This window comes from Chlorocebus sabaeus, chromosome 4 (assembly GCF_047675955.1).
Source record: "Chlorocebus sabaeus isolate Y175 chromosome 4, mChlSab1.0.hap1, whole genome shotgun sequence".
Lineage (NCBI taxonomy): Eukaryota > Metazoa > Chordata > Mammalia > Primates > Cercopithecidae > Chlorocebus > Chlorocebus sabaeus.
The window spans coordinates 92,745,924-92,759,561 of record NC_132907.1 but is presented as its reverse complement, the minus strand read 5'-3'; the positions used below and the strand labels follow the sequence as shown (position 1 = coordinate 92,759,561).

The window sequence follows — 13,638 nt, the reverse complement described above, 5'->3', positions numbered from 1 at the left end:
GTCCCCAGGCTGGCCTCCCGGTCCTGCCCACACGCTCTCCTGGACAGTCCTCATGCCTCCTCACTTGCGAAGCTCTGCACAAATCCCCCTTCCCTGAAGTTTTTGGGACTCCCAGCCAGAGTTCTGTCCCTCTGGGTCCCTACATATGAGGTCCCCTATGTCCAACCTGCAGCCCCACATTCTAGAGGTGAGATTCCACCACAATCTAGGCTGCAGCCTGGGAGGCCCTTCCATTGCTGCCTGGTCACCCCGAGGACTCAGCTCCTGCAGGGCCTGGCTCACGGCAGCTGCTCGCAAGAAGAACACAGGAGGAAAGGGAGCAGAAACTCTGAGAGGTGTAAGCTTCTGGGCTGCACACGTTCCACTGTGGGAACAGGCTAAGCTCCAAAAGCAGAAACTGGCTGCAGATTCCTATTTGGAGGCTGCAGGGACTCAGTTACAGTTGACCTATTTCCACAGGTTCTCACTCGTGGGGCAGGACACCTGTGATTACATTTCCTTGGAAGGCAGCTTTCAAGGTATCAAGCTCCCACGTGCAGAAACAGGCCCTGGAGGCGGGAGCCCCAGGAGCAGTGGAGAAGCTCCAATGAGAACGGGGCCAGAAGGGCAGCCCAAGAGCAGGACCCCTACCACCAGCGGCTGGGGAGAGGCTGGAGATGCCAGGGCCCTCCTGGGAGGTACCAGCTTTGTCCTCGAGGCCAAGGGGAGGAGAAGCACAGGAGATGCTGAGGACAAGGGGCCTGGCACAGGCCAGGCACAGGGAGGGCCCAGCCTCATCTGCCCATTGAGCGATATCCAAAAACAGCAAACAGGGTCAAGATGCCAGCAATGCAGCCACAGCAGCACAAGGGGCCATCGCAGGTGCACGGGTCCCACAGCTTCACCAAGCAGAGTCGTGCCAAGCACTCGCCGTGAAACACAGCCTGTTTCTTAGGTACTGCTCCTTCGACAGGTCATTCCTGAGCCCCAGCCTGTGTCCCAGGACACTGGGGGTCTGCTCCGCACTGGGGGACTCAAAGTCCAGATGGGGCCCACAGGTGGTAAGGTGAACCAAAGGCCCACACCCTGACCCCCAAGGTGCACATTTTGCACATTTTAATTCCGAGGTTGGGAAAGGATCTTACAACACGGCCAGGCCAAGGTTTGCAGCAGCATTTCGCTCTGTTGGTATCCAAGGACCTCGGGGGCTGGGGACCATGGGGGTGCTGCAGATAGTGACACATCGTGGGGGGCTCAGGAGAAGCAGGCTCCTGGGACCATTCCAACAAAAAGGTGCACCTGCGTGCCCCGCCAGGACCCCGCCTTCCATGTCCAGCCAAAACAGGACCGTCACACACACCTCGGAACTGCACCTCCCTCAGGGGACCCTTCCCCAAGGCAGCTGGCTTCCCATTCAGCCCAGGCCCTGAGACAGACCCTCGGGAGCTGTGGCCCAGGGAAACGCCAGTCTCCCCGGATCTCCCGCATGGTCTGAGTAAAAAGAATCCTGAAATTCAAGATCCGTGGCATTTCTAGCTGCTCGCATTTGTTTAACAAACATCTCCAGATAGCCCTGGTACTTTCTGCTTGTAACGAGGCCCTGGTGAAGAGCACCTCCCAAGCCCCCTGTGGTGGGAGCCCCACCCCCAACACATCAGGGGATCCTGCTGCAAGAGTCCCCAGTGTGCCCGGCCCATCGTACTCCGAAATGCCCACAGATATGGGGAGCCCCCCCAGCACATCCTGGCCCAAGCCCTCAAAAGCTGCAGGAGCCCCCAGCCTGCCCTGTACACCCTGCCCCACACGACCTGCAGATACAGGGAACCCCCAGAACATCTTGGCCCAACCCCCTGGCCTGCCCTGTATACCCTGCCCTGCACTATCTACAGATCCTGGGACCCTCCCCCACCTCCCAGGGCCGCCAGCCCAGAACATCCTGGCCCAAGTCCCGCCCCCTTAGCTGCAGGAGCCCCCGGCCTGCCCTGTACACCCTGCTCCACCCTACAGGCAGATACAGGGGGCCCCCCGGAACATCCTGGTTCACCCCCACTTCCCCAAGCTGCAGGAGTGCTTCTGTCCCCACAATTCTGGGTCTGTGCCACCACCTCCAGGGAGCCCACCATGCACATCCTGGCCCTGTCCCCGGCTGTGGGAGACCCTCCACCCAGGACATCCTGCTCCCCCCAGCTGCAGGGAGCCCCTGGCCCACCAGTAACGTCTGTGTGGCAAGGCTGGACCCTGGTGCTGGCCAGTGGGTAGAACGGGAGTGGGCAGGGGAGTGGGCCCTGGCAAGTATGTCCACTCCTCTGAGTGCAGGGAGGGACAGAGGTGACCGGCCTGATGTGCAGCTGTGGACAGAGGGGAGGGCTGCTGGGGGCTGGAGGCCACTGCCCGGTGGCAGTTGTGGGAGAGGCAGAAATGACCTGGATGGCTCTAAGGTGAGGGAGAGGAGAGCCTGCTCTTTACAGAGACTTCCCCACAGGCACGGGCGCCACGTGGTCCTGGGGCCCCTGACTGGGCAAAGACAACCTGGCACAGGGACAGGTCGGGTCTAGTCTGGGATGTGCTGAGCTTGGTGGACGCACGGGATCCATGAGGATGTCACAGTGATGACTCACACGGCACAGAGGTGACCATGACCCTGCCCTGATGGGGGCAATGACTCGCTGCTGCAGAAAGGTGGATCTGACCCCTGCGGGGTAGCCTAGGAGAGCAAAGGGACTCCACCCTAAGGAGCCCAGGCATGCCATGTCCGATCCACGCCTGCCCAGCCTGGTGGCATCCCCGCTGTCTGTGCTTGGACACCAGCCCTCCCTGGCTCCAGGGCCCTGGCCCTCCAGTACCTTGGCCCAGCCTTGGTTCTACCCCAAGGGTTTTAAAACACTTAGAACTGGGAGACTGTTTTCTTTCTTTCCTTTTTTTTTTTTTTTTAAAGCTTGTATGTGGCAAATACCTTCTTTTAAGAGGAAACAACTCACTCCTCTGGCTCTAAGAGGGAAGTGTGAAATTCAAGATTCAAGGTTTGGAAAAGGCTGCTGTCCCCAGGTATCAGCCCCACCCCGGCAGTGCCTCCCCACACAGGGGACGAGGGGACGGGGACGAGGTTGGAGGGCCACCAACCACAGCAGAGGAAAGACCGCATTGAGGGAAGCTGGGAGCTGACTGTGATATAAGTTCAAGAATAGCCCTCACCTTTAACACACTAAGCTCACGCTGCTGGAACACAGCTGAGAAGCCAGGGATGCACTGGTTTTAATATAACAAGTATCCCTCAGGGTTGCAGAAGGATGTGGGTTTCAGAGGGACAAACACTGATCACATTAAAAAATAGTGTTATTTCCAAACACAAGCCTAGCATCATGCTTTTTTCCCGGGTTCATTTTCAAAATGATTTACACCTAGACTAAAGGTTTACACTGGCAATGCTGGAAACAGTAACTGGGAATGGTAAGCATGCCCCAGCACCCACAGGAGGCCCACAGGACTCAGAGGGGATGGTGGTGGCCCCTGGCCATTCTGAGAACCATGGTACTTTTGTCAGGGGCCCCAGCACCCACAGGAGGCCCACAGGACTCGGAGGCGATGGTGGTGGCCCCTGGCCACTCTGAGAACCATGGTACTTTTGTCATGGGCCGCGTGGGGATGAGGGCCCTGGAAACAGGAAGAGGAAGGTCAGAAGGGCTCCTCCTGCGGTCTCTGTGTCAGAGGCAGGGACATGGCTTAGCAAGACGGGTGACTTCGTGGAAGCCTAGCTTGGACACTCCCAACCAGTCATGCCCAAGCAGCACAGCCCAGGGCGCCTTCTTAGACAAGAGCGGTGAGAGGGAGCCACGTTCTCCACTGCCAGGGCCCTCCCAGCACTTGAGGGCGCTCTGCCCGTGCGGGCACAGGAGGCACTGGGCATGGGCCAGACACCCAGCAAGTGTGGTAGTCGAGTCCCATACCCGGCTCCTGCAGCAGGTCTCCTGAGTGGCCACTTTTTCAGGCACAAAATCCTAACATTTTTATATGAGAAACAAATAATTCAATTGCCAAAAAATACCAATGTTAGGAAGAAATGATTTAAATGAAATGGAAGCAAGTAGTGATCACAGCTTGACATTTTCTAAAGACTACAGTTCACATAGGAACAGAGGGGACGTGTGAAATTCAAGAGTAAGATCAAGGTTTGGAAAAGGCCGCTGTTCCCAGACAGGAGCCTCCACCCCTGCCAGTGCCTCCCCACACAGGGGATGAGGGGACGAGAGGACGAGGTCGGAGGGCTCAAGAGAGCTGCATCCGGAACACTCTGAATGCAGTCGTGGGCCGCCTGCCGCCTCTTATTAAAGAAAGTGGACAACAGAGAGGAAGCGTTTGCAAAGTTTGGTGACGGCTCACACGGACTAACGCACAACTGAACCGCGGGGCTGATGGATGCCTCGGGGTTCCCACCCCACTCAGAGCACGGCCCTACAGCCTCTCTCAAGCCTACCCACTCCTGAACCTGGGTCCCACAGGGCAGGGGATGCGCCGTGGCCCCATGCATGGGATGAAGGGCTTGGGCTGGGTGACTGGCTGGACGCCTTCCAGAGAAAAGGCAATGCGTGGTTTAAAGCGGGGGAAAAAAAACACAACTGCAAAAAAAGAGAAAAATATAAGACAGAGCTGATGTCTTACCCCAGGTTTTTTGTCCCGGGCATAGTAAAAACTTAAAATGCACCTGCTGCGTCCAGCACCGACCGCAGCTGTGAACAGCAAGCAGAGATAGGAGCAGAACCCATGTGGCCCCATGTTCCAGTGCGAGCAAGGAGCGGGCCCCCAGCGCCGACGATGATAGGGGGCCGGCCCCAGGCAAGAGGCCAGCATCATTCTGAAATGTATAAAAACATGTGCTCCTTTAGAGTTCCGGAGCCACGACCACAGGCAGCAAAGCAGGCGCCCTGGGTGTCATCTCCTGTCTGGAAATGGGAAGGTGCCACCTCACTTGTCTGAGAAGGGAACCGTGCCTGCAGGAAGTGCACAGAGCAGGGTACATGTGTGGGGGAAGAAAGCACCTCCATGGCTCACGCCAGCCTCGCATCCTGAAACAGACCCAGAAGCTGCAGAGTTTTAAAAGTTGGCACAGATGAGTGCTGACAATATAAAGATAAAGGACTCTTTCTCACAATGAAACAGGAGTGCAAAGACAGTATCCATTTAAGATGAGCTTTGGGCCACGATCATGGGCTTCCGCATGAAACTGATGGTGCTTTGCTGTCAGCTGTAAAACAAAACTATGTGTGTGCGTTTCTGTGTGTATGTGGGTATGCTTATGTGGATGTCTGTGTACACTTGCATGTATATACATGTGTATGCACTCATATGAATGTGTGTACACACATATTCCTATACACACACTTATATTAGAAATCCAAGTTTTAGGACAGAATACTATAAAAAATGAAAAGTAAAGTCTTTTCCAATTTTGAATCCCCTTTCCCATTCTGCAAAGTTAACCACAACTGTTTCACGAGTGCACCATTCAGCAAATTAGACAGGATTACAGGAACGCTCTCAATGACTTTGAGAAAAAAAGCCAGTTCCCTAAGGTCAGGGCTCCTTGTGAGGTCAGGGCGGGCATCCATGCTAAGACAGTCCATGCTGCCCTCCCTGCCTGGGAGACGGCAGAGCACCTGGGCTTCTGTGTCCTCACCTGTGCTTCCTGGGGTGAAGGATGACAGTGACCAGAGGCGAGGATACGGGAAAATGATCCCTGGGCCTCTACTGGGCCAGAACAGTTGGCACCATCACACCCAGGTCATCAGAAGGCAGCTGGGGGCCATGGGCCTGGCACCGTCTCCAAGGCCTCTGAGGCATCCAGGGAGGGAACAGGCCCTGTCCAGCCCTGGCCTTCTCCACCCTCCCCAAGGGACAGGCACTCTCCTGCACATCCTCCACAGGGTGTGGCTGCCCTGTGCTCCCGCTGGGTACGCTGCCCAGGGCTCCTTGGGCCACCCCACACCCCACACCCACTGCCCAGCACTGGGGCTGAGCCAAGAGCTGGTCTTACTGAACCCAGGCAGACAGCATCCGGGGACCCCATGGGCAGCAGGAGCAGCTCAGAGAAGCTTGAGGAACCTCCATCCCTGTGCATGTGTGCCTGGAGGGCACCACGGGTCAAGAACACACGACAAACACAGCCATCCACATGAGGAACCTGGCAAGGTGTGTGGGCACATGATTTCCTGCTCGGGAGTGGCCACGCTGGACTCAGGAGCGAGGCTGAGAGGGCAGAGTCCTGCTCCTGAGTTTGTTTAAAAAAATCACAACTCAGGCATTTGTATAAAAATATGGAGAAAAAGATGGCCCACTTTTGGGTAAATTCCATGCAGGGCCACCAGGCAGGGAGGGGCAAAATCTGTCCCTGGACTCAACCCTCATCATAATCCTCTCTGTGGATTAGCCAGTGTGGGCAGGCGGGCACCCAGCAGCCTCCTCCACTCAGAGACAGCGACACACGTCCAAGGACTCCGTTACAAGGTGCACAGGAAGGCGTTATGCTTTCCAGAATGTAAGTTCTTGCCGACTCTGGTTCTGAGTAGCAGAAGACTTCAGAAATGGGGAAAATGCATCAGAACCAGGGTGGGAAATACTCATACCCACAGCCTCCAAGGAAAGTACCGAGAAAACCCTGGGTGATAGACAGCCACTCATGACTCCAAAACAATACATGAATGTGTGACTACAAAGAACTTCAGCTGAATTCACCGAGATCCTACAATATACTATTCACTGCTCTCTGCTAAATCTATATCCTTGCTTTAGCCCAGGGATTAAAACATTGCACGCATTACAGACCCTGACGGCTTTGATACCTCTTTTCAGATCTTAATATGCTGTTTTCTGTCCAAAGAGGTAGTTAAGCTCCTCATTCAATCTGTAGTTAAATGACAGATGGGCTGGCTGGGGAGGTGTCCCCGCGTGGTGTTAATCCAAAGCACACAGCAGCCCCTCCCAGGTGGCAAATGCTCACAGGTAAATGCAGGTAGTCACTGGTTTATCTCAACTAGGAACTTAGCTGGGTTCCTGAGGGTTCTGGAGTATGTCAGGAACTACTGGACCCATTTCTTTCTTTGGGGAAGAAGGCTCTCTTGGCTTAAAAGATAGGCTATTTCACTCTGTGGAAACTTTACAAGAATATATTACATAAAAGTAAAAGCTTTGCAAAGCAATGCTTGGTGAAAAGCAAAATGTTTCGAGAACATTTACAAACTATACCCTCAAGCCACACATTGCAGACATCCAGCAGACACAACTGGGTGTACAAACACACCCAGTTACTCAGATGGGGCCTCTGAAGTGACAACGAAGCAAAACCCCTTCTTCTCAGGGGCCCCAACACCTAAAGCCAGGATCTCTGCCTGGCTTCGGCCCAAGGGAGAACAGCTGCCCGAAGCCTTCAATCTTGGGACCAGGAGCCTCCCGATGACCCCCTGCCCAAGAGCCACTGGGAGCAGCTTGCACTCTGAGGTCCCGGGGAGGAAAGCAGGCCCAGGGGCTGGGCACTCTGGCTCTGTCCTGACATCTGTACCTACCCATGAGAGTCTCTGCCCTGCTTCTCGCCAGGGCAGCGGGTGCACACTTTTGGACAGAACACACCTCAACTGGGGGGCTGCAACTAGGACAGGGATGACAAAGTCGCCTCTGGGGACCTCCAGGGAGGAGGGTCTTGATGTTTCCCCCAGGGAGTCAGCAGGGAGTAGGAAAGGCAGGAAGAGAGAACATGCCTGATGCAGGCAGAGCTGGGGCAGGACCAGGGCTGCGAAAGCCCTGGAAACCACAGCGGGGGTTCACATTTCATCGGGGCGTCAGGGCTGAGGGTCCGAGCAGCAGAGTGCAGGAGGAAAAAAGTCGCTGGGAGTGATCCAGGTAGAGAGCCTGGTGGCTGGGTGGGGGTGAGGACTGAAGAGGAGGAATGGTTGAGGGGCACAAAATGAGTGACCGTGTCCCAAATCCTCCTTCGAGGGGCACAGCACACGGCAGCTGACAGCATGTGGCAGAGGGAGGGCCAGGCAGAGCAGTGGCCGAGGGGTCGGCACGGCCCCAGCCCCAGGGTCCAGCTGCGACACACACGGAGCCGGGGGAGCCGGAGGCGGGGGGCTGGGGGGGGGGGGGAGCGGCGAAGGGCCTGGGAGCCAAGCTGGGGGATGACCTCACCCCGTGGGTCACCAGGAGGGGCGGCACCATCGGGCTCTCCTGCTCCCCGTCCCCTTCCATACCCTGAGGACCAGCCGCATCAAGGGGCTTTGAGCTAAAGCAGGCGTCCTGGGAAAATAACAACCTCAGACTGGCATCAGTAACTTTTTACTTTAGTGTTCTTTCGGATAAAGTACTTCATGCATGAACACATCTCCATCTCCCCGGAAACTGTATTCTCACAATTGGAAGTGTGCTCCCTATAAACCTGACAGCCCCATAGGCCCCGAAGCGGTGCTTGCTTGTAGGAATTATTTTGGAGTCAAAAGTAAGGTCCTCTTGAGAGTGGATCTCAGGCAACTGCAAACCCAGCTGGCAGCCAGGTAGCGGGAAAAGCCAGGCTAAGCCAGCACATCTCCGGCGCAGTTTCCTGCAGCGAGCGGCCCCCTCCCCACGACGCCCCCGGGTCTCCCCTCACCACTGTCCGATCGCAAGATCTCAGCAGACCGTTCCCTCCCACGTGGCAGCCCAGGTTGCATAAAGTTCATTCTGGTCACAGACCAGCCCCGAGAGAGCATCCCTTACAACAGGAGCGAAGCAGGCACCCCAGAAGGCAACGTACGGCCGCAGAGTAGGAGGGCCCGTGCGCCTACAGGGGACCCGCACCGCCTGCGCGCCCAGTCCCGGGCACCACCAGGCCCCGCACAAGAGGCTCACCCAGCGCCGCGGTCCCCTCCCGCCCGCGGGCCGCGTCCCGGGAAAGCCGCTCCGGAGTCCCCGGGCTGCGCGCAGGGCCTGCCAGGGCGGGCGGGGCCCGGACCAGGGACAAGCGCGGGGACCGGCGATTCAGGTCCAGGCTCCCGCGGGGGCCGAGGTCGGGGTTCTGGGAGGCAGAGAAAGGGTTGTGGGCCCGGCTCAAGGTGCGGGGGCCTGGGGGGAGGAGCAGGACGCGGGGCGGGGATCGGAAGCGGGGACCCCGCGGAAGGCGTTGAGGGACCAGGATGCGCGTGCGGGCGGCGGGAAGCCGGCGCAGGGACCGAGGCATCGGGTGCGGGCGGCGGGGACGCGGGCTGAGGGGCGGCCGCGGGGAGAGAAGGCGCCGCCGCTCGCAGGGCCGCGCCGCGCCCCAGGCCCCCTCCCCGGCCCCTCCTCCGCCGCGCCTCCCTGGTCCCCGCATCCCTGGCGTCCGCGCCGGCTCCTGGGGCCGCGCGCCCAGGGCACCCACCTGGGCCTTCTGCAGGGCGCTGAGGCGCAGCTCGTGCACGAAGGGGTTCCGCCCCGGGGGCGCCAGCAGCCGAGCATCGCCGGCCCCTGCGCTGGAGGCAGGGGCGGCCCGGGGTCCGCATCTCCGCAACCTCATGGCCGCGCCGTCCCGCCGCGAGCGCAGCCGATCTGCCTGGGGCGCCGAGTGGGGCTGCGGCTGGCTGGGCGCGGGTCTCGGGGCGCGAGCCGAGGATGCGCGGCGGCTGGAGCGGGCTGGGCGCGCAGGCGCGGGAGGTGACGTGGGCGGGGCGGGGGCGCCGGCCGGGGCGGGGCAGGGGCGGGGCGTTCCTGGAAGCCTCGCCTCCCGCCGGCCGGCAGGGGCCGCACCAGCGTGAGTTCCGCGCCTTGGAGGGTCCTCTAGGGTCGGTGGGGGGCCTGGGCCGTGGGAGGCCGGGGGTGCCTCCTGCAGCCGCTGCAGCACAGGGATCCCCGGCGGGGTCTGCGCCGGGAGAAAGGGAGGTCTCCGGGGCCCGCGAGGCTGCCACGTCGTCCCCTTCCGCCGCTCGGCCCGCCTGCTCGCGGGGACGGAGGAAGGGGCGGGCACGCGTCCAGCTTGCGCGCGAGGCGGGCCAGGCCCTGGGTGCCGAGCCCAGGGCTGTTCGGCCAAGGCCCAGCCATTCTTCTTATTCGTCGTGCTCCTAGCTCGCACCGGCGACCCTGGAAGCTGCCCCGGGCTGAGGGAGGTTCTTCCAGCCGCGCCTCAGCCCTGGCGACTCCCGCCTGGGGGCCACTCGACCTTAGGACCCCTCAGGCCTCAGGACCCCTCCGATCTCAGGACCTCCCAGGCCTCAGGCCCCGCAGGGATGGCCCAGGCAGGAGGTGCACACAGGGGCCCTGACTGTCCGAGCTGGTTCTGCAGGGGCTGCGATGGGATCCCAGCCCTTTCCACCCGTAGCTCCTTTGGCTCGGGCATTGCCTCTGGTGCTCGGGAGCCTTGTGAGGAGCCCCAGGGTGGGGCCCGTAGTTAGCCAGGGCGAGAGTGGGATGGGCTTCTGCCTCCGGGTGAACACGCATGGATTTAAGAACCCACGCAGGCGTTCGGTCACAGTGCTCACGGCTTCCTCACCCCGGCTGGCACTGTTGGTTCCTGCACGGCCACTGGACCTCACCCAGACAGAGCCGGTTTGGGTCACCTGGCCAAACCCCAAGGGTCCTGGCTCCTGGGTATGTCACTGCTGTGCAGGCCTCAGCTGGGCCCCATCCTCAGCAGATGCCAGGGAATGCCCCGATCCCTCCAATGACCCTGCCTGCGCCCTTGTGGACCTCATAGTGCAGTGGGCAGGCAGAGACTCTTCTGTGTCTGAGACCTGGGTGAAGGCCAGGGGTCTGTGCCATCCACGTAACATGCAGAGAGAAGGCCCTGGCAGGCCAGACCCGCTGCATGGCCTTGTTCCTGCCCCGTAAGAGTCCCAGCCTATGCCTAGCAGCAGCACCTGTCCCAAGTGCCACACCCACAGAGATGGGGTGAGCTCTGTGGCCCCGCCACCAGCATTGCAACCACCTCCTGGGCTTTTAGTGGCCACTTGCTCTGATCCCCGAAACCAGAAACCAGAACCCAGCACCCGAGGCCATGCAAGGCTCCTCACAGAACTGATCATCAAGAAAGCCCAGGACACAAAGCCTGCCAGCCACAGGGCAGCACCTGCACCCCAGTGATCCAGGCAGCCCCACGTGCTGCCTGAGTGCTCTGGAGAGGAGGGGCCCTAGGGTGTCCCAGTCCTGGGATGAGAGCAGCCTCAGGACCAGGCTTGGAGAGCCATGAAAGTGGGGTCCTTCCAGAAGCACAGGCCAGGAAGTGGTGTGTGGTGGAGGGGAAGCCTGCTGGAGATGGTGCGGAGCCAGATTCAATGGGGAGAGCTGCCAGAGAGTCATAGCTGTGTCCCCAGAAGAAGCACAAGTACTAACCCACAGCACCTGTGGCCACGACCTTAGTTGGAAACAGGGTCTTTGCACATGATCAGGTTAAGAGGAAGTCATTAGGGTGGGCCCTAGTCTGAAATGGCTTGTGTCCCTATAAAGGGGGAGATTCGGACTCAGAGACAGACACAGAGAGAGCTCCACGGGAAGGCCGAATTCTGCTGCTACAGGTAAGCAGCTCCTAGGAGCTGGACAGCCCTGCGGCAGGTCCTCTCTAGTGCCCTTAGAGGGAGCCTGGCCCTGGGACGCCATGATCGCAGGCTTCTGACCTCCAGACTGGGAGAGAATAAATTTTTTCTGCTTTAACCTACAGAGTGCAGTGCAAAGTGAGTTGCACCCCAGGGAAGGAGGTGGGGAGACTGGGGGAAGAACCTCATACTGCCCCACAATCTAAGCAGGGTCGGCAGGCTGTCCTTGAGCCAAGGTCAGTGGAAAGAGGATTCCCTCTCCCAGCAGAGGTTTTTGGTGAAGCCTCTATGGGTAGCGTGTCCTTGGTGTAGAAGCTTAGTGGATCCTTGGGTCACTGAGGCACCATTTGGAGGAGGCCCAGAGGCCCAGCTCTGGGGTCAGTACACAAGGGGGCACAGCTGGGAGGGTGGGTGAGATAGGGCCAAGGGCAGAGCAGAGCAGGGGGCAGGACTGGGGCACACTCTTCCTCACCAAGCAGAACCCAAGGAGGCCCCAGAGAGCAGCCAAGGAGCGGAGGGCCCCCAGAAGGGCTGAGTCCACAGAACTGCCCCTTCCAGGAGGACTGGCCAGGAGAGAACTGGGAAGGCCAGCCAGTGGTAGTAGCAAGCGGTGGAGACCACTACCCTGCAGGGTGCTGTGGAGTGGACAGGAGTTACAGAGCTTCTTTCCCAGCTACCCGAGAAAGGAGGAAGCGTGAAGGGCAGGAGGAGGAAGGTGGAGGCCTGGCGGGAGGCTGGGATCCAGGGCAGCAGCTCAAGGAAGGGGCCCAGGACATGTTCCTGGGTGGAAGGCAACAGGCCAGCCTCACAGGAGATGTTGAAAACCCCTATGAGAGGGGGTGTGATGGGCCCATCTCAGTCAGGAAGGAGCCAGCGCTCAGGGGAAGGAAGGGCCTGGGGTCCGGCGTGGGGACTTCTTTTCTGCTGCAGCTGGAAAGGGGTGGGATGGTCCACAGGGCATGTGCCCAGAGGGTGGGGAGCTGGGGCACTCTTGTATGCAGGAGTCAGTTTTCTCCTGGGGACTGTGAGGGGTGGAGAGGAGCGGGTGATTATGGGGAAATCAGTGCAAGCCTGGAGGAGCAGCAAGGAAATTCCTCAGCCCACCCCGGTCCTTCACACTCAGACTTTGGTTCTTCTGTGTAATGGAATGTTCTTAAGACCTGGAGGGTTCTGGAAGCTTGATTAAGAGCAGCTCATCTTGGGCGGGGAGGTATAAGCAGTTTTCTCACTGTAGCAGGGGAAAAATGAGTTTATCATCAGGACTTAGTTTTGGGAAAACTACCCTAAGGGCTGTTTAACTACAAAAGGAGTCACCACTGTGATTCCCAGGAACCTCCTGGAAGCCCCCCACAGCTCCCTGGGGCTGGTAACCACACCCCTGAGGCTTCTTGCTCTGGTTTTGTTTCTGGTTTACGAGTGTAGATTCACGGAGAGGTGTTTCCTATACTCCAAGTGCATTGAGAACACGAGGTACCTGCTTGTTCTGGTGAGGCTGGGTATTTTTGTGTTGTTGGTTTAATTTTTGAATTTTAGAGTTATCTCTAGGATAGAAAGAGATGTTCTCCTTCATTTTCTACTAACATCTTTTTTCATTTCTGCCTTTCATGGTTGTATTTTAATCCACTTGAAGATTTTTTTCTCTGCATGGAGACCCGATATTCTCAACACCAGGTATCAATCATAGACTCCCCCTTGTGGGTCCACTTCCAGCATGAACAGAAGGATTCCTAAAGGTCCTTCTGGCTGCCCCATCTCACCCACCAGTCTGTGTACTCATTTATTCCCGTGGTGGCATCCGGTTGCTTCAGTGACTACACCTTTCAACAGTGTGCAGAGGGGGTTCCTTCCTGTTGGAGCTTCTTCTCAAGAATTGTAGTAGGAATTCAGGGAATTTTATTTTTCCATCCAAATTTTGGAAGCAGTTGTCCCCGTTGCTAAAAATTCCCCCTGGAAGCTTCCTTTTGAATCACATTAATTGTACAGGGTACCTCAGTAAGAATGTTACTTCATTCTTAATGTTCATTCTCCCTGTTCCATAAGAAGGTTACTTCAGTAAGAGCTGGCTGGCCCTGGGAGGGGCCCTCTGAGGACCAGCAAGGCTCCAAGGTTTCAAAGCACTAGAAAATACAAAAAACAT

General features: G+C 58.3%; 1 protein-coding gene across 1 annotated transcript in view; it reads right to left on the bottom strand.

Annotated features, from left to right (window-relative positions):
* LPCAT1 (lysophosphatidylcholine acyltransferase 1) overlaps nucleotides 1-9,624 on the bottom strand; it is a 60,771-nt gene extending 51,147 nt beyond the window's left edge. Inside the window, exon 1 of the mRNA XM_007961144.3 lies at nucleotides 9,359-9,624. Within this exon, the coding sequence (XP_007959335.1) occupies nucleotides 9,359-9,493 (135 nt within the window). The 5' untranslated portion in view covers nucleotides 9,494-9,624. The remainder of the gene's footprint in view (nucleotides 1-9,358) is intronic.
* Between the last annotated feature and the right edge of the window lie 4,014 nt (nucleotides 9,625-13,638).